The 21,165-nt window shown below is 42.1% G+C and overlaps 1 protein-coding gene across 2 annotated transcripts in view; it reads left to right on the top strand.

The window, feature by feature from the left end:
• The window catches only part of lama4 (laminin, alpha 4), a 41,431-nt gene that overhangs the window by 19,055 nt on the left and 1,211 nt on the right, over positions 1–21,165 (top strand). Inside the window, exons 16-37 of one of the 2 annotated variants that reach the window (XR_004557586.1) lie at positions 3,646–3,787; positions 3,871–3,964; positions 4,064–4,180; positions 4,561–4,746; positions 5,415–5,554; positions 8,097–8,261; positions 9,463–9,608; positions 9,812–9,974; positions 10,067–10,200; positions 10,591–10,762; positions 10,922–11,053; positions 11,145–11,287; positions 11,668–11,797; positions 12,207–12,344; positions 12,544–12,677; positions 13,264–13,428; positions 16,414–16,567; positions 16,656–16,846; positions 16,938–17,127; positions 17,204–17,359; positions 20,163–20,322; positions 21,010–21,139. Coding sequence is in view for 1 of the 2 variants with exons in the window: in XM_034150696.1 (XP_034006587.1) it covers positions 3,646–3,787; positions 3,871–3,964; positions 4,064–4,180; positions 4,561–4,746; positions 5,415–5,554; positions 8,097–8,261; positions 9,463–9,608; positions 9,812–9,974; positions 10,067–10,200; positions 10,591–10,762; positions 10,922–11,053; positions 11,145–11,287; positions 11,668–11,797; positions 12,207–12,344; positions 12,544–12,677; positions 13,264–13,428; positions 16,414–16,567; positions 16,656–16,846; positions 16,938–17,127; positions 17,204–17,359; positions 20,163–20,322; positions 21,010–21,141 (3,284 nt within the window). In the remaining variant the exon portion in view is untranslated. Of the gene's footprint in view, positions 1–3,645; positions 3,788–3,870; positions 3,965–4,063; positions 4,181–4,560; positions 4,747–5,414; positions 5,555–8,096; positions 8,262–9,462; positions 9,609–9,811; positions 9,975–10,066; positions 10,201–10,590; positions 10,763–10,921; positions 11,054–11,144; positions 11,288–11,667; positions 11,798–12,206; positions 12,345–12,543; positions 12,678–13,263; positions 13,429–16,413; positions 16,568–16,655; positions 16,847–16,937; positions 17,128–17,203; positions 17,360–20,162; positions 20,323–21,009; positions 21,142–21,165 lie in introns of both variants that reach the window. The other variant, XM_034150696.1, reaches the window with a different exon arrangement.

Genomic DNA, 21,165 nt, shown 5'->3' on the forward strand with positions numbered 1-21,165 from the left:
TCATTTCTTACAGTTTCTCATCAAGGGGGTGTCTCCTGTCCCCGGTACAAACACACTGCCTGAGGAAGGTTATGTGTATTTTTTTTGTCATTAACTTTTTTTCGGACCACTTATTTATTTATTTTGGTGACGATCCGACCTCCATGCTGCTACTCTGGTTCAAACTGCATCCACCAAACAATATGATTTATCTCGACCTCCCCAAAATAACCTAAATCTGACACGTGTGAGATGTCTTTTTTAGCTGTTCTATCGTCATTTCCTGCGATCTTCTTCATGCAGTCAGTCAAAATGAATATTAATACGGGGCGTTTCTTTGACTATTTATAGGCAAATATGGGCGTTACGTGAAGCCCGCAAACGCTGCGCCGCATTTCGAGTTGATTGTGATTTATAGTTTTGATAAAACGATATGAGATTCATTCAAATTCAAGGAAGTACAGAGAGAGAGATACCCAGTGGCGTTTTTATATGTACAAAAGTGGTGGGGCACGAAAAACGTAGATGTTTATATATGCTTCTGGTGCTTTTTTAAACACGTAAACAAATAGCTGGCTATCTATGGTTCCGATAGGATAGAGAGAGGGGGGGGGTGTCGCTCTATGCAAGTCAATGGGACTCCCTGATAGTTGAAAATCGACGCTAAAGGGGATCCTGACATAAAGGTCGAGTTGGGAGTGAGAATGTGTTGGACAGTGACGAGAAAACTAATTTCCGGCAGCGAGAGCTGCGTCCCTAGCAACCACCATACTATGAAAATGCCAACACGGGAAATACTGTTTTCACACCGAGAGATGACGATAACTTCACATGGACACTCGCCAATCTAAAACCTCTTTAGTAACATACGTAGTACATATACATTTGCTTGACAAGAACTGAAAAAATCTTCGTATTCTCCACAGAAATGTGTGTTATAGTGAACCAAAAGTCATGATAGAGGCTTGCTTGTCAACATCCGGGTATTTCTGCACTGGTGGGCCATGTTAACAATACCGTGTCACAATATCAATCGATCCAGCAGAGCAAAAGCCTATAGGCAAAACACAGAAGATCAACAAAATATATGACATGTGAAATGAACTTACCAAAGCTGAAGTCGATGGTCAACTTCATTCATTTGCTTTCCGTTTTACTGATTTTAATCGCTATACGCTGCTCTCTCTCGTCTCCTCTTCACTACAAAACAGCAATGTACAGACGAATCAGATGACTAAACATGATCTTAAAATATATTTTAAGATATATATTTTTTTCATATTTTTGGAATCCTTATTTTAAAGGGCCCATGTCATGGCCATTTCCACTGATCATAATTCCATTGTTGAGGTATACTAAAATAGATTTATACTGTGCAATTTTCCAAACTCACATTGGTTTCGCATACAGCATCTCTGTAAAGTATGTGTATTCAGCAGTATTCACTCTCTCCACTAAACGACTCGTTGGAGCTCTTGCCCCCCCCTCCCTGTGAGCCTAGTGTGCTCCGATTGGTCAGCTCGGCCACTCTGTTCTGATTAGTCAACCACCAGAGAGGCTCCGCCCATGTCTAACAGTGCTTTTTTCGGCTCGCTCTGAGCGGAACATCAGTCTTATAATGGCGTCGGTACAGCCGTATATTTTATACGCTAACTAACCGAACTGTACCTACAACTGTTGTTATAGAAGAGTAAGTTATTTTTACCTGTAATAAACTACTACTGTTTGATGAGAAATCAAATCATGGTTTGCTATATATGAATGATATGTTATAGGAGCAAATAATTCAGGGAAGAAAGGATAGGCCTACTAAGTATTTCCATCAAACTTTATTTTTAGAAATGTACAAAATGAACATAAATATACATATATACACGGTATATCATCCATTCCTCCCCGTTGTCGGCATCTTGCCTATCGCAGCCGGGGCTTTTTAGGACGATGCATCAGTGTGGTAGTCCCGTCCCCGTGATGTATTTTCCGCCAGGATCTGGCTGGACGAAATCAAATGCAAATCACAAAATATTAGAGAAACTTAGTTGTTTTAGATTCGTTAGTAGTAGTTGTGGTAGGAGTGTGGATCTATCTAATCCATCTATCTAATCAACACAGTAAGCTTGCCAGCTAATATGCTAACCTAGCTTTCTTGTTTACCTTGGTAGCAAACACGATATGAACGGTAGCTTCGGAGTAACGGCAACTATAATGTAGTGTAATAAAACTACTATGAACAAAAGCTAGTGGTTCATATTAGGCTAGCAATAACGTGTTTATAATTGCAATCTTATACGGGTAGTCTGCTACGTTCGGTCATTCATTGTAACTGGCATGAATACAATGTTTCCCGCTAGCATGTATAGCTAGCCTCGTTAGCTATACATGCTATCAGCGTCGGAGGAAAGCCAACTGTAATGTACCGACCGTACGGTAAATCACCCGGAGTATACTGTATGAGTATTTCGTGTGTGAATGCAGACATTCTCCTGCTATGAGATACATGTATGTAAGGCCATCTGCTGATATTAGAGTTGATATATGGAAACGCTAGCAGTTCGACACACGTTTACACATTTAAACAGTCGTGGCTTGTTTGATAAATACACAAATAACAATGCAAACTTACAGGTTGTGTACCCGAATCTTCCCCTGCTCCAAACGGTCCAAACAAACTAGGAATAGCATCGTCCTTCAGTTTCAAATGCTGTGCATATCCGGCCTCAAACTGGGCAATGTTTTGGAAGCTTTCGTCTGTGAAATGCCGCGCACACAGTAACGTTCTTCGAACCTCTGAAGGAACAGTGTTAAAAAGAAATTTCAACCACTGACTTCGTCGTGGTTCTTCCGTCGGTAGGACAAACAGCTCAGATTTCTCCTCACATTTCAGGAAACAGGTCCTTGGCATTGGCATGACTGGATCGATTGTGAACTGAACCAGAGCTTCCAACAGTAAATGTTAGGCTGGCAGAGGGTGCGGCCAGCGCTGCTGGGTGTGGCCATAGCTCTTCGGGATTGGTCCATTTCGTTCCGGGTACGGCATGACATCATGCCGTACCCGGAACTAAATGGAAGACTCAAATGGGCAGTGACGTATCTCCAACGAGGCGTTTTGGGGAGGTATTTTCTGTGTTAGAGTTTTACTCGCTACAGGGTGTACTTTGAGGGTTTTAACTCTGCACACCGTTTCATGCATAAAAACCTTCATAACACACAAGGGGACGGGTAATAACCGGAAAAGCATGACATGGGAGCTTTAAGTACTTTCTGCTGACACTAGGTGGGGCTGTGGCCCTAATGACGAGTCACCACTGGAGATACCTGTATGTGGGTTTTCTCTATAAATGACCACTTTGACACATGACCATTTGATTGGTGCAGCTTCAACTTCTATAAATGCATGTTGTATCTGTTCTTGTTAATGTATTGCAATCACTGAACAGTGTAGTTGCTTAAGAACTGCTGCACGCTGCATTAAACTATGTTGGTGATTATAATTCTATTAGGATTTGTCATTGCAAGCAACCCATTATAAAGTGTAAATAGTCAATTAATCCATTGTTAACAAATATGTTACAGATTTTATTTAATATGACTGGCATCTGAAGTGGAAATTGTTGATGCAATGACAGTATAGAAATAATCCAACATGTATAATTATGTCTCCACCAGGGATCTGAGAGAGAGTGACGCCAATGGCTTTGTGCAGAAAGCCATCAGCGCTGCCAACGTCTACAATAACATTGTGAAATACATCGATGATGCCAACATCACCTCGCTCACCACACACAACTTATCCCAAAGAGCTGAAGAAGTAATATCACAGAAATACAAAGCATACAGTCGCTGTAGTAACTGTCCGCAGTCTGTAGCTTTGTTGTGTGTTCTGTGTTTCAGGCCATCAATGGAATCAACATGCAGCTCGGGAACCTGGTGACACAGAGCAGCAACGTCTTCAAAGAGTCTGTTTCTCTACATTCAGAACAAAATGGTATGGGGCTGTCACAGAATCAGAAAGAAGTGATTTTTCATTGTTCATATGTCCACTATCCAATGTCCCTTTGACCTTTACTTTACCTCCCTGTAACAGAGGTAGAAGCAGAGGTGATGGACAAGCTGAAATACATTGAGGAGACCAAAGAAACCATGGATAAAAACACGAAAAAACTTGCAGAAATAGTGGACAATATCAGTGGGATTCATACAGGTACGTTTTTGGAAGTAACAGTCAAATTTCAGATCTTTGTGTCCGGTACAGAGAGAAGTCAGCAGGGTGTTTAGCCTAGCTTAGCACAAACACTGTCCCTGGAATGTGTAGTGTCTGTCAGCATTTCCATTAAATGTTTGAAATAAAGGCCTGTTTCGCCACGTCAAGCAAACTATCAGCAATAGCAATTGCCTTTTTTTGTCACTATTGATCAGGTGGTACCGTGCATAGTTGCCCCTGCTTCTGTTTGAATCAGGTGTAAATGATGACTTGTATATGTAAAGTGCTTTGAGGAGTCATAAAGACTGGATAATGCACTGAATAAATTAAGTCCATTTACCATGTCAAAAACAGTATCTTTGTCTCTGCATTCATTCCAGACAGAACACCACAACGACTGGAGTTCACCCAGAATGTGGCTGAGGCGACTCTCAACCGCTCAGCAGAAGTCCTTCAAACCATAACCCCCATCAGCATCAAGGTGGAGGAGTGGGCCAACAACATGCGGAACAATGAATACTCTACAACTGCCTACGAAGAGGCCGTCCTCTCTGCCGGCCAAGCAGGTACTATCTCCTGCAATGTCCACAGCAACACTACACATCTTGGATATTTAATTGAAATGGATTGATTTAGGATAAACCCCTTAAGGTGAACCATCTCATTTTCAAGTGGGTCCTAACATGGTACAAACAGCAAGACAGTAACAAGAAAATAAAAACAAACAAAACTAAATCACATCACTACAACCACAGACAATACTACTACAATCACAACACAAAAATGAAAGATACACATCGAACATAAGGCCACAGAGAGGCAATTTTCCTAGCAATAAAAAAATACAAACATAGTTTTGTACAGTCGGAGCTTTGAATTGAAATGATCTTTTACCTGCTGTTTTGGATACTGAGGGAGTGGAATAAAAGTACTGTGTGGAGTGCCTCAGATTATATGTGGAGGAATGTGGTACTAATAACTGTTGTAGTTAGTGTGGATAGACTTGGTTTATACATTTAAATATGATTTGCAGCCAATTATTATGTATTTTTATATTGAGCAGAGGCCATTTTAGTGAGCTATACATTACACAGATATTTAGTGGGACATCCCCATCTTTAAATTGCCATATAACTGTAAATCAGAAATGTATTTACACTGTGAGTAATTTAATTGATTTCTGTTCGCTTTCTGTAGTCTCCATATATTTACAGTCTCATTCAATGCTCTATAGTGGAGAACCTAGATGTTCTGGTTCCTGTGCTGCTGGACAAGCTTAAGGTGGTGGAGCAGAAGAAGCCTTTTAACAACGTGACCACCAACATCCTGAGGATCAGAGAGCTGATAGCCCAAGCCAGGAGTGTGGCCAAGAAGGTGAGTACATCATTCTGAACACGCTAAGGCCTATTCAAATGGCGGCCCGCGGGTCAGATGCGGCCCAGAACCAACTCCCGATGGCCCACCCCCCTGTGGCCAAATTCCTACAGTAGTGCAGTATGAACGCTACACTCCACGTTGCCTAGAAACCACCAAACCACAACGCAGTGTGTTTTTTGAAAGTGTGTCTAGTGGTGCTAGTAACGGTGGTCCTATGATAGCAACTCTAAAACATGTCTCTCTCAACTCTGAAGCGTAAACAGAGACATAACGGTCATTGATCTTGTGGAGCAGATGCACACATTCCAAGTCAAGCTGGACCTTTTCGCGACCGACTTGAGCACGGGTCGGATGCTGCATTTTCCGACGCTCCACAAACACATCACATCCCCGGCACAAATCACGAATGTGATGACAGATTTCATTGCGAGGTTGAAAGAGAACTTTGCCGGTCGATTGGATGGACTTGCTCTGCCCACAGAGGTGATGGGCTTTGCCAGAGACCCCTTCACTGTTGCAATAGAGGGGGACGTATCCACCAGAGCAAAGGAAGTGGTCCCCTCCATCGAAGAGGGGAAATTTACACTGGAACTTATTGACATGCAGTCATCCGTAACCATGGCACAAGAGCAGCGCACTAGCGGGCCAGCAAGGTTTTGGAGTGACGTCAACAAACAGCAGTTCCCTAACGTTCAGAAAGTAGCGATCTGTGTGCTCAGTATGTTTGGATCAACATACACATGTGAGTCAAGCTTTTCACACATGAACTCAATAAAAAGTAGCACTCGCTGCTCCCTGACTGACAGCACTCTTCACCAATGTCTTAGGATTGCATTGACATCCTATGAGCCACAAATCACTGCTCTTGTTCAAAACAAAAAATGTCACTTCTCCCATTGAGAAAGTCAGCGAAGACAAATCACAAATGAGGTGATAGTAAGCACCTAGTTTACTATAGTAGACGTGTAGTGTAGTCAGGGCCGTCCCTCCCTACAGGAAGATCACGCAGACTGCGTGGGGCCTCACCTCGCAGAGGGGGCCTCATCTTGCGGAGGGGGCCTCATCTTGCGGAGGGGGCCTCATCTTGCGGAGGGGGCCTCATCTTGCGGAGGGGGCCTCATCTTGCGGAGGGAGCCGCAAATGCGGCGCACCTATGCGTTTATGCGGCGCAATTAGTGTGGCGCGGCACGGTTACAGCGAGGCTACAGTAGCACCCATCCCCCCCGTCGACGCTCGCGAAACAGAGGGCCTCATCATCTAACTTTGCGTGGGGCCTCAAGTTGGCCAGGGACGGCCCTGATTGTAGCATTCATTCATATGTTAGTTACCCTTATCCCTTGTTATGGGTTTGTGCACTGAAGGGTTTGACTGCTATTATTGTATTCAGTTAAATGCACTTTGTGATGTGACTGGTTCAAAAAAGAACCTGAATATTTTACTTCTAAAGCAAACAAATGCTACAACTGTGCACTTTTAGTTTTTTATGCACTTTGAGATGCCTCAGATTCTGTTAAATTAATGCTAATTTGTTGTGTTTTTATGCACTTTTTGACGTGCTTTTGTTAGATGAACAATGAATAAAAATTGCATGTTTTTCATCGCAGTAATATGTGTTAGTTTAAAATGTGTCATTACCTGCTTTTTACAGGCAGCTGAATTTTCTAGTTATAAAATCTGGCCCAACTGAATTTCTAATTGAATAGCCCTGCGCTAAAGCTTTAGAACTTTTGTACTTAAAATTGAGGATGCTGTTGTGTAATAGAAGCTTCGTTTGAAGAACCAAGCACAGTCTTATCCAAACTGAACTTTTACTTTATATTCATTAAACAGTTTCCAACAAGAACGGTGGAAGACAGAGGAAATGCACTCGACATGCTCGTATTCAATTTTCATAACAACAGAAAGGTGTCAGAGGAGGACACATACTTGCACTTCAAAATAAAAGCTTTTCCTGTGAAACGTTGTACCTTTTAACTTCTATCAAGAATCAAATAAACAAATGTTTTACTGCCTTAAATAAAACAAGTTACAACAGATGCACACACAGACCACGTTGCCACATTCTTGTGAGAACTTATATAGACATTGTAACCATTTGTAAATGTAGCAACCTTCTAAAAAAACAGTAAAATTACTGAGCCATCAACCTCACATTTCCAAAAGCTTTTTTGATTCCATACTACAGCATCTGTCAGTTTAAGTTTAAGCTAATGGAACTACACAAAGTTAGCTCTAGCAGGTAAGAAGTCAAGTGTGAGCCTACCTTTTTAGAAAAACACGGCGATGCATTTCCCGTTCCATCACATTACAAACTGATCACCATCATGGATCACAGAGGCTGAAACCTTTGAACTATTCATTAATAAACCATTACCTCATTAAAATCCAGGTCTCTTACCAAATAGTCAGATGCTTATAGCTAACAGGGAGTTTTCCTCTTTAGGATATTGAATGAATCACCTTTACATTTACAATGTTTGCTACAAAAACAACTCCTCAAATGTATCTCACCATGACCCTTTCTGGTTGTTTTCATTAGGTGCAAGTGTCCATGAAGTTTAACGGTCAGTCTTCAGTGGAGGTCCATCCTCACAGCAACCTGGAAGACCTGAAGACAGTGACGTCCATCAGTTTGTTCATGAGAGTGGACCCTGACAAGGATCCCATTGAGGACCGCTTCATCTTATACCTGGGAGACAGAAATGTGAGGAACACAAAATAAGTTTGTTGCTTTTCCATGTGGGGTAGGCTAATCAGTTACTATATAACTAAAGCCTACCAGACGGAATGCTTAGTGGATACAGATGGGAGCCATTATAACAACTTACAAGTGAAAGTCCTGCAATCAAAATGTTTCTCAAGTAAAAGTAGTATAAGCATCAAAATATAGTGAAAGTAGCAACAGTAAAAGTAGTCATTGTGCAGATTGGTCCATTTCAGAATAATATGTATGATATGTTTTATAATGATTGATCATGAAAGTGTTCTCAAAGCTGGTAAAGGTGCAGCTAGTTTGAATGACTTTGTATACTGCAGGGTAGCTTGTGGATTTACTCCAGGTGGAACTAAAGTCTGATTTAACACTTGATTATATTTCACATCATTCATCCACATCTGTGAAGTAACTAAAGGGATTAAATACATGTAGTGGAGTAAAAGTACAGGATTTACCTCTGAATTGTACTCGAATACTTGAGTAAATGTACTTAGTTACTTATAACTAACAAGTTGTTACAGAGTATTCCTACACTCTGGTACTTCTACTTGTACTCAAGTACATGATCTGAATACTTCTCCGACCTCTGATTACTTGTGGGGAACAACCTGGCATGTACCGTCAGCTGACAACACTAAACAAGTGGATCAGGGCGAAGATAAAAGCAGGGGGCCACTTGTGGACATGAATAGTTATGTTCATTTATATGTTATGATCACAGTGGCAGGAATGACAGGCTTTGAAAACGCACAGCTGCCCTTTCAAAAGGTCTCCAACAGACGGTAGTGACAATAGTGCATGTGTGTGGCGTCAAAGTTAGACCTAATTTACATAGACAGTGTTAGCCCCCGCTCACCGGGACACAGAAAGCAATGTCAGGCCTCTCTGTTCTCCTGAACACTTCACCTTGGTGATTTCACTGCCACTGGCATCTATGCAGTGTTTCTGTCCCTGGCAGTGTGGAACAATAGCCTCAGCATGAGCACTATATCTAATCTGAAATGAGTGATGTTTATGTTTTTCAAACCACTATATTTCAGGGTTAAAGATCATAAAACATTCATAACAAATCAGGTCATTTCTCAGTAGGAAACTCATGCAGCTGTTGTAAAATGATGAAATACTAAGGCCATGATTGGGAAACAGGATTTGAACTCACCATGAGGATGTTCTGCTGTTTTGCTCACAGGGTAAGAAAGACTACATGGGACTGGCTATCAAGAATGACAACCTGGTGTACGTGTACAACCTGGGGGGAGAAGATGTTGAGATTCCACTGAGTTCAAAGCCTGTGAGCCAGTGGCCCGCAGTCTTCAACTACATCAAAGTAGAGAGGTAATACACTTTAGGAGTACACTTTAGGTTGTTATCTCTCGTACAACAGATTTGTTAAAGTTGCCACAGTAACACAATTATGATTTCAACGAATTTGTAATTTCAATGTTCAATGCTTTTACCAAAGCTATAAAAAGGTCTATGGTATACTTCCATAAATCATGAGCTCGTCTCTCATGCTCCTTGGTGCTCTTTGCTTGCAGGCTGGGCAGACATGGAAAAGTCTTTCTGACCATCCCCAGCCAGAGCTCCACAGATGAGCAGAAGTTCATCCAGAAAGGAGAAGCTCCGGGCGCTGACTCACTGTTCGACATCGACCCCAAGGATATTGTGTTCTTTGTAGGTGGCGTCCCATCGGATATCAGGGTAAGGCCTTTCACAAGAGTCCATCATTACAAGTGAATCATTAACTCAATGCTTTTTCCGAAATAAAATTAGATGTTTTTTGGTTTGACCAGCTCCCACCTCTTCTGAGTCTTGCTCCTTTTGTGGGCTGCATCGAGTTGGGTTCGCTGAACAATGACGTGATCAGTCTTTACAATTTCAAAGACACTCACAGAATGGACTTGATTACATCAACACCGTGCCCCAGGTACAGTACACATTTGCATGATTTACCAGTTACAGGGCCCCGGGGCAGACATGTGCTGTGGGCCCTGACTCATCCTCACCTACCCCGCTAATTCAGTCAGATTTATTGGATGTAATTAAATACACTATATTTATTTTCACAATGCGAGTACAATAAGAACTAAACTAATAAAGGTTTATAACTAGATTTAGCTGCTTAGTTAATAATGTACTTGATTGGTTGAAATTCCCTAACAAAGAATCTGTTGATTAAAATAACAAAACCAATTGGAAGCATACAGAAAAAAATGCCGGGACTTTCGGGGCCCCCAGGAGATCTGGGACATTCTGAATTTATCACATATAATGTTCATTTTATTATATCAAATAATATTTCTCATTCTGCTCTCAGGTACAAGTTGGCATTTTCCCAGAGTCGCATTGCCAGCTACCTGTTTGATGGAACGGGCTACGCACTCATCAATAATATTGAGAGGAGGGGCCGGTTTGGTGTGGTCACCAGATTTGATATAGCAGTGCGAACTGTGGCAAACGATGGCGTCCTTCTCCTTATGGTCCAGGGGGTGAGACTGGCTTTAATGTTACACAAAGGAACTTTGATTTATTTTAAAACAATTTGTACTTAATTTAGATTTTTCTTTCACTAGTAACATTGTTTTCACACGCTGACTTAATTCTTCCTTTTTCAGTTTTGTAATGTTTTAAAAAATCTTTCTTTCCAGGATAATTTCTTCCTTTTAGAGTTAAAGAATGGCTTCCTGCGCCTGATGTATGACTTTGGGTTCAGCAAAGGGCCTCAACTTTTAGAGGATAAAATACCAAAGCTCCAAATAAATGATGCACGATACCATGAGGTAGATTCCCTCTTCTCATTTGGCTAGTTAGACAATTTGAACACAAGTCAACGTGAACTTGTAAGTGAATTATGCGTTGCCGTTTGCACAGGTGTCAGTAATCTACCATCAGTCAAAGAAGGTTATCCTGCTGGTGGACAAGAGCCATGTTAAATCTTTGGAGAATCCAAAAACCACACTGCCTTTCTCCGATATCTACATAGGTGGGGCTCCCTCAAGCATTTTAAAATCCAGGTGAGTTAAAAATACTTACAAAACATATTAAACATGGAACACTGTTCAATACAACTGAGGTCTGTTTTCCATGTAGAAAAAAGTCCCTCCAAGTGGCACCAGCCCATCTTATCTGCATGAGACAGCTGGTTGGTTGCAGACCTGTTCCGAGGAGAAAATGTCTATACAGTTTATTGTAAAAACGTTTGGATTCCACTTACAGTTTTTACATTTCAGTTTGTCAAAAGATATCCTTATGGTGACTATATAAAAATGTGGGAGTTGGCGTCTAAATATGAGAAACCCCCCCTTTGAAATTTGGCAGCAACAATTATATTACACATTGTCTAGTGCAGCTGAGAATTTCCCTAAAGATGCTGACAGGAAGTGTATGACCACAGGCCGGAGCTGTCTGCTGTCCTGGGTCTGAAAGGCTGTGTGAAAGGCTTCCAGTTCCAGAAAAAAGACTTCAATCTGCTGGAGGAGCCTGGCACCATTGGCATCAGCAGTGGCTGCCCCGAGGAGTCCTTTGTGAGTGCTGCTCCACCTTTTCACACTCTGTCTGCTCTGCATGTGTGCCTGTGGAACCGATACACTGTGGGTGATGGATCTCACAATGAGTAAAACAAACAATCCATCTCAATCTTTGAGCATTTTTTCTGTCAGTGATTTTTTTTTTCATGTATTGTGTCTTGTTATTTGTCCATGTTGATGTTACAAATGGAGCTGCTGAGATGCAAGTCAAATTTCAGACTTGATCTGACCATTAAAGTATTATCGTTATCGTTTGTTCGTTAATCAAGAGAAAATAATTGATATATAGTTCAACAGCTTTCATGTGAGTCTACTCATAGTCTTATTACTTATTACTGAACTGTAAGCTGAACGGAGGGTGAAAGGTACCAGGTGCTGAAAGTGATATTTGTTGTTCTTGTGACAGATGTCCCGTAAAGCCTATTTCACTGGTGAGAGCTACCTGGGATCAACAGCCAAGATCTCGCCCTTCGACAACTTTGAGGGAGGACTGAATTTCAGAACACTGCAGCCGGCCGGACTCCTGTTCTACACGAATGAAGGGGTATACATTCATCTTTGTCTTTACACACCATAGGAAAGTCACTTTGTGTAATTTCAAATGGTTGGATTGGAAAACTAGGATAAACAGAAGTATCATTTTGTCATAAAAGACAGATCAAGATACTTCCTTGGAGGAGTTTATAACAAGTTGTAATTGTGCTGCTAAGTTCTAGCTTTTACAATATTCTCTCCTACTTCAGTCAGAAGAGTTCAGCATATCCCTGGAGAATGGAGCCGTGGTGCTGACCTGCAGAGGCACGCGGGTTAAATCACACAAGAAACAATACAATGATGGAAGGACACACTTCTTAGTGGCCTCAGTAAACAGTCAGAAGTAAGTATGCCGACATCACAGCTGCCAACAGCTGTCTTATGTATCAAAATGATGTTGGGTTTTGATTTTAGCCAGCTCTTCATACAGTTTCCTCTCAACTGTATGACGTCAGACTCCTCTTAGAAAGAACAATTTGTTTCAATTTCAAGATTATTTGATTGCTTAACCCATACAAGCCTCCATGTGAAGTTTTAGTTTTTTTATATAAAGCACCTTTTTTAGTATCTTGCCCATGGACACTGCGTAGCTGCCAGGTATTAAACCACCAATCTCCTGATTGCAAATAACAAGATTGATATGTGTGGACTAGTAACTAATAATAAACCTCCTAATAGAGTTACAGACCTTCTGTACAATTTCAGTTTACTGATAAAAACCAACAACTTCCAGACAAACAAATATATATGTGGCTTTATCAGCATCACAGTTAACCAGCATGACAAAAAAGGCGAAGAGACATATTTGAAATATAATGCAGACAGGCAGCCAAAAAGGACACGTAGGGTGGTGTTTAGTGGGTAGGCAGTTATAGAAGAGCACTGTGGCTAAAGATAATTTATGAGCGCCTGGTTAAACTGTTCACCAGGTATTCACTGTTGGTGGACGACAAAGACAAGCAGGAGAAGAAACGTCCATCATCTGCCCCGAAAGCCTCCTCAGGTTCTGCTGTACAGACCTTCTACTACGGAGGCTCTCCCAGCAGCAGCTTCAAGAACTTCACCGGCTGCATCAGCTACGCCTACATCAACAGGTAACCCCCCCGAGGGTCCCCACAGGACCGCCCAGGGCCCGCTGCCCCTTCATATCTCTGTAGCTTCAACCTCCTCTCCTGTTATGTGAGGAAGAGACCAGTGGTGTTAAGCAACTAAGTACATTTACTCAAGTAGCCTGCTGTAAAATGTTGAGGTATTTGTATTTGAGTATTTCAATTGGCGCGTTCACACCGGAGTACTTTTCCCACAATAGTTCATCAGAACTCAGATATATTTACCAAAAAGCCCCCTGAACTAAATTAGTTCATCAGAACCATTTTTACCCCCTTTTCCGTCCCTGCTAGAGAGCAGGGACTTTCGTGGGAGAAAAAGGTTCCTATGTCTGATTGGCTGGGCGGAATGCAAACCACGCTGGGAGTCCCAATTGTGTCGGAAATAGGTTCATTTCCCGAAGCTTCAGTTACAGCGACCTCTCCTGGTGAAGTGCAAGGCTGCAGTGGGTTTAACGTATCTTTGCCTTGAAAAATATTCGATGCACACACACACTAAGACTGAATCTCATGTTCTATTTGCAATTAAAGATTGATAATTGTGTGTATTGGGTTATTGAGAAGAGACTAGAGAGTGCTGGAAAAATGTTTGGGCGGAGAGGGCCTTTTATCAGTTAATAAAGTATTAAAGTTGAAAAGCAATGATTAAAAGTTCATCCGTTCCAGGCTTTGAACCAGTTGCGCGGAGGAAATCGCCGCATTCGGGCCGCCGGCTCTATCCACTGGGCTATCTATTCCTTAAACTATTGTGCTGTTTCTATATTACTCATTGTCTTTTTGTTCACAACTTCTCCACATTTCGAAGTGTTTCCCGAGCCAGAACGACCTATCTTTCTTCCTGGCTTGCTCTATAATGATCCAATTCAAATGCAATACCAACACCAACTCAACAGCAACAACGCAAACTACGACAACAACCCACACATTGCACATTGTTTAGAGCGGTTATAAAGTGTTGAAGCACTCAAATTCTAAACTGTTTCAACCTGTCACCTGTCAGAATAGAGACGAGGCAGTGCATTGAATCGCGTGATTGGACCGCGAACCAGTCAAGTGATTCATTCAGGAAATGAAGCAGTTGGTGCTTCGGACGTCACATGTCACGTGATTTGAAGCAGTTGCTGTTTCTGACGTCATATGTCACGTGATTTGAAGCAAGCTTCGAAGCACTGCTTCTATGGAATAGGAAGTCCAGGGTTTGAAGCACGTATGGAAGCTTCAGTGTCAAACTGCCATCACTAGTGATTACAGCGCCCGGTATCATTTTACACACATTTGTATCATACAGATGCAGGACTTACACACGCCTGCTTTCTAACCGACAGGTCCACACGCACTCTCCAGCCGAAACTCTAATAAGCATTCATTCACAAACTAAATCAGAAGACCTTTAACGTTTTACGTCCGATTCGCTCCTTTTTTCCTCGCTGTACACAGCTCCAGTTTGGGCATTGGCCTGTCATCAGATTTAATTTTAGTTGCTGCTGTAGCGGAAGTTTAGTACAATTATTTTTGATTAAATACTCCAAATCTCCACCCTCCATAATTGCACTTGCTTCAGTTGCTTGCTACTTTCTAACGGCAGTGAGAGTGGTGCAGTGACGCTATCTATCTATCTATCGATTAGATTTATGATTCATAAAAGTAGGGTAGACATGTGGATATTATCCGGCTGAACAAAACGTGCATTTATCTAACAGGTTCGTTTTCCACAGATCTTATTTCCAGCTCTTTTCCAAAATCCTATGGAGAAATCCCATTGCTTTTTTGTCGAGGGAACGCGGTTTTAGGACGCGTCACTGCACCACTAAGTTGATGCGATTTGATTGTATTGTGAGGCAAGGGAAGCCAGCCGCCTCCGGAATGCAAACCACGCCCCGTAGAACTCCCAAAAGGTTTTGTGAAGCCGCCATTTTATTATCCTCGCATTAGCATTATTAGCATTAGCATTAGCCCAGCGCAGAAACGCAGAGAGACTAACTTATGACAACACAAAAGAAAACATGGGAGCGGTGGAGATGAGGAGGTGTGGGCGTTCTGGCGATTTACTCGGAAGGCTTCAGTAGAAGCTGCTGGGAGTCCCAGCAGCTTCTACTGAAGCCAGTCCCCAACTCCGGGGACTTCGGGTGGCAGTATACGCCGTGAAGTTGTTTGCGGCCTGCCAGTAAACCCAAAGCAGAAGAAGAAGAAGTGACGTCAGCGGCTCATTTGCCTAATCCTCCCCCAGGGACTTATTCCGGTGTGAACGCGATCTGTACTTAGTTCATGAGAACTAAAGAGTTCTGATGAACCTTTGTGGGAAAAGTACTGCGGTGTGAAAGCGCCTATAGTGGGAAAAGAACTTGGTGTGAACGCCCCTAATGTCTTGGTACTCTATACTTTTACCCCTATACAATTCAGAGGTAAATGGTGTACTTTTCCTCCACTACATGTATTTAATACCTTTAGTTACTTTACAGATGTGGATGAATGATGGTAAATATAATCAAGTGTTAAATCAGACTTTAGTTCCACCTGGAGTAAATTCACAAGCTACCCTGCAGTATACAAAGTCATTCAAACTAGCTGCACCTTTACCAGCTTTGAGAACACTTTCATGATCAATCATTATAAAACATATCATATATATTATTCTGAAATGGACCAATCTGCACAATGACTACTTTTACTGTTGGTTCTTTAAGTATATTTAGATGATAATACTTTTCTACTTTTACTTGAGTAAGATTTTAAATGCAGGACTTTTACTGTAACAGAGTATTCCTACACTCTGGTACTTCTACTTTTACTCAACTACAATATCTGAGTACTTCTACTTTTACTTAAGTACAAGATCTGAGTACTATTGCCACATCTGGAAGAGACTAACAAATAAAGCTGTGAGCTGAGAAGTTGTTGCTATGGAGACGAGCGGGTGTGTTGAGACATCCTACAGCTCCTTCATCTGTCCTTCTTGTTCCTGTATTTCTGTAGACAGGACCGGGATATAGAGCCTGAGGACTTCCAGCGGTACACAGAGAAGGTGCAGACATCCCTGCAGGACTGCCCCGTCCAGCGGCCCCCTGCTGCTCTGCTGTCCAGGCACAGGGAACATAGTTCTAGAGCCAGACAGAGCATGTCACAGAAGGTAGGACCGAAGAGTGCTGGACAACTGTCATTCTTCATTTTGTTGCTATGATCTGTGTCATCCTGACATTCAATAAACCCTCTCATAGGTCAGCAGGGAGTCCAGCCTCCCCCTGGGCCTGATGGAACTGAGGAGTGATGAGCAGGAGCCGTCCGAGCTCAGCACGGAGACCTGCTATCTCTCTTCAAGTCCAAGGGCAACCCGCCAAGCCTTCCACTACGGCGGCATCGCCAACAGCAGGCAGCACCTCACAAACCTCCCGGAGTCCCTCTCTGAAAGGTGTTTAAGGAACAGAACCTACCTCAGGGTCACAAGTGTTCAAAGCTCTTTCTTTCTGAACACAGTACTTAATGCGACTATCTTCTCACAGGTCCCACTTCTCCTTGTCCCTGAAGACCAACTCATCGTTTGGCCTCATCTTTTATGTATCTGACGTCCAAGAGGACAACTTCATGGCCCTGTTCCTGGCCCACGGGAAGCTCGTATACACATTCAATGTAGAAGAGCAAAGAGTCAAAATCAGGAGCGAGGAGAAATACAATGACGGTGCATGGCACAATGTAAGTGTGACGTCAAAAGTGAGTGGATGCATGTTTAGCCATGAAGCTGACGACCTCCTCTCTTCTCCTGTTGCAGGTGGTTTTTATCCGTGATGGGAGTATGGGCCGGTTGATTATTGATGGGCTCACAGTGCTGGAGGACAGAGCTCAGGGAAGCAATGTCTCCTGGCATGTCAGCAGTCCCCTGTTTGTGGGAGGGGTTCCTCCTGGGAGAGCCCAAAAGAATATTCAGGTATGGATGCAAGTTTTTGTTGAAGAGATTAAACCATGAACACAGCGTGGGTCATTTGTAGCATGAAAATTCTATCAAGGTCTGTAGCACCGAATAAAAAGGCTAACCTTTTACAAGTTTCTGTAATTTATGACCCATTGTGTCTACCGGACATATATGGTTATACCGGCAGACATCCAGACATCCAGCTGTGCTCAGCTCAGGCTGCTGGAAGCTCTGAACATCTCTTTAACATTTACAACTTTCGATCAGGCATTTGTGAATCCATTTTGTATTTGTCGACCAAAAATGCGCTTGTGGATCTCTCATTTCTGCTTGTGGATCGTCTTTTTACACAGAGTTTTGAGACAAACTTTCCGCCGGTCTCGGCTAAAATCTACTCGTGTCACTCGGTTATTTTCGGAAACCACGTGATGGCCTGCTGATGAAGACATTTCCGCATGATTTTCAAAGTAAGAGCATGATGGTTTGTTTAATGCGCTGTTTTTTTAATGAACAGCGGAACGTTAGATGCATTATTTATCACCATCATCATGTTATAGTGATACAGTTAGTTTGTGTTAGTTTATTGGTTCAATATAGCATATATCGAGACAGACAGACAGACAGACAGAGAGACAGACAGAGAGTCAGACAGACAGACAGCCGGACGGACGGACGGATAGATAAATAGACAGATGGATAGATAGACAGATAGATAGACAGATGGATAGATAGACAGATGGATAGATAGATAGATAGATAGATAGATAGATAGATAGATAGATAGATAGATAGATAGATAGATAGATAGATAGATAGATAGATAGATAGATAGATAGATAGATAGATATATAGATAGACAGATGGTTAGACAGATAGATAGATAGAAATAGCAATAGACAGGAATATATGTTTGTTTGTTTGTAGCCTTTATTTATCCAGGTTAAAAAATCCCATTGAGATCAACGATCTCTTTTACAAGGGAGACCTGCGGCACATTTAGTTACACATATAAAAACAAACAGAAAACAAAAGGACATCACAACATAATTACAGGGGTATACATTAGCAACCTATTTACATTTACAGGTATCCAATAATATTTCATCCAGCCGTGCTTTAAAACGATGCAAGGGAATCAAAATGCTCAGTTTCAATGTTTTTTGCATAGTGTTCCAAGCCAGAGGAGCAGCGCACATAAAAGCTTTAGCACCTAAAACAGTCCTAGCACTTGGCACATGTAATAAAAACACATCCTGTGATCTCAGGCAATAGCTACTTGCCACTCTCTGTGAGATCAAAGAGCAGATATAAGAAGGTAGTTTACCCAGCATGGCTTTGTAGATGAACATGTACCAATGACTGAGCCTCCGAACAGTAAGTGAAGGCAGACCTGCCTTGGCATACAGGGTACAGTGATGAGTAAGTACTTTACAGTTAGTAACAAATCTCAGAGCACTGTGATAGGCGTATACTGTGATGTATATGCATATACAGTAGAAAGGACACGATGAATATTATAACATTTAATGTAGCCTTACTATGAAGGCTGACCTAAATACGGTGCTTTTTTACAGATTACCTTATCTGCACTGGTAAGGTAAAACTAGGCCGGTTAATAAGATGTGAAGTGCTTTGTAACTTTGACCCGCTTGACTGAATACACAAAAAACAATGAAGAAAGAGTTATCTCTGGGCTGCTTCGCTGCCAGCTGCTCCCCCCGAGACCCGAACGTGGCGTAGCCTGTAGCCTACTTCAACATAAATGCATACGAATGTGCTCGATATATGCTGTATTGAACAAATAAACTAACACAAACTAACTGTATCACTATAACATCATGATGATGGTGATGAAGAATGCATCTAACGTTCCGCTGTTCATTATGATACAAAAACATCATGCTCTTACTTTGAAAACCATGCGGAAATGTCGTCATCAGCCGGCCATCACGTGTTTTCCGAAAATAACCGAGTGACGCGAGTAGATTTTAGCCGAGACCGGCGGAAAGTTTGTCTCAAAACTCTGTGTGTGTAAAAAGACGATCCACAAGCAGAGATTTGAGATCCACAAGCGCATTTTTGGTCGACAAATACAAAATGGATTCACAAATGCCTGATCGAAAGTTGTAAATGTTAAAGAGATCTTCAAAGATCTTTTTTTTATTTGTAAAAATATTTTGCGTATTTGCAGATCCGTTTTATATTTGCTAATTTATTTGTGAGTTTGCAAATCTTTTAAATGCATTTGTGGATGGTGTTTTACATTTACAAATCACATATTTACACACAAATTATTTTTATGTTCACACAAATAATTATGAGACATATCTATGCCCATACACTAGCCTCTTTAGCTGATGCTAAACAGTAGCAATTGACACTTACTTGTAATTGCTTAAATGTAGCAACAGTAGCATAAATAAATAAGAGTCATGTCTGATTGAGTATTGTTACATACCATATCCATCTTAGTTAGTTTACTTTAGCCACCTCTGGAAATTGTCATAGATTACTGTATTGGGTACAACCCTTGGGATGTGTTTTATTTCCTAATGATTCAACTATTTATTTGTAAGAGAAACCGACTTTTGGGTAACCAGGGCCTCTATTTGAGTGACAGCTATGAAAGGGGGAGACAGGGGGGATGACAGGCGGCACATCTTCCCGGGCTGGATTCGAACCCGGGGGCTCCGCTTGGGGACCGAGCCCCAGTAAATGTGACGTCAGCTCTACCAACTGAGCTACTATACACGAGGGCCCTCCCTATGAGTTTATAGACCAACCAGTCTGAAATTGGTCCCCATGTGTTTCCCTTCAGAGAAACTCTGCATACAGCTTCACCGGCTGTCTGAAGAACCTGCAGCTCGATGGCCAGTGGCTGTCCTCGGTGACAGAGACTTTTGGGGTCACCCCATGCTTCGAGGGACTTTCTGAGGCGGGAACGTTCTTCTCAGAGGAAGGAGGATACGTCCTGCTTGGTAAATTTATAGTACTTTTAAAAAATGTAATACAAAAGACATCTTAGTTGTCGCATTGCATAAATGTAAAGTTTGCACAGGGTTGTTTTTTGTGGAAACACCATGTACATTGGGCAGGATCTGTTTTCAAACTGAACATCTGGTATATTACAGGGCTCATTAGATTTCCTTCTGGAAAACTCAAAGCCCCTCTAGCCTTTCACCATCCCATATGCACAGGGCCGGTTTTTGGCATAGGCGACATAGGCGCCAGATCTGGGGGGGCGCTGCGCTGGCAGCTCTGGGAGGGGGAAAAACCTTTTTGACCGTTGGTGCTCATCCTAATTTTCGGCCTTGATGTAACAACATTCATAATTAAGTAAAGGTAACACCCTTTTCACCCCGGTTACACTTTTCATTTGCCCTGTACGATGGGTGCTGTAAGTGATGAAAGTGGGGGATGTTGGCTTATCTGGCTCCCGCAGCTCACAGCCAAAGTGCGAGTGAGCGTGGGAGCGAAGAAAGCGAGAAAGGCCAAATGAATGGACTGTGATTTTAGTATTTTTAAGCAGAGGTCAATAATTTGTACGGCCCTCGGAGGATGTTGAAAAAATGTAAATGGCCCTTGAGAGGAAAAAGGTTTCCCACCCCTGCCCTAAATGGATAAGGTACCCAGAATTCACTTCCTCTTGCTCCTGCTCCTCTCAGATGAGACTTTTGACCTCGGGTTGAGGTTTGAGCTGGTGATGGAGGTGCGCCCCCGGGTGCCATCTGGGATGCTGCTGCATGTGCAAACAGCAGAGGGCCATTTCACAATTTTTCTTGATCAAGGAGTGGTAAGTCATGGCACTGCTATCCAGAAAA

Source organism: Trematomus bernacchii, unplaced genomic scaffold (genome assembly GCF_902827165.1).
Source record: "Trematomus bernacchii unplaced genomic scaffold, fTreBer1.1, whole genome shotgun sequence".
Lineage (NCBI taxonomy): Eukaryota > Metazoa > Chordata > Actinopteri > Perciformes > Nototheniidae > Trematomus > Trematomus bernacchii.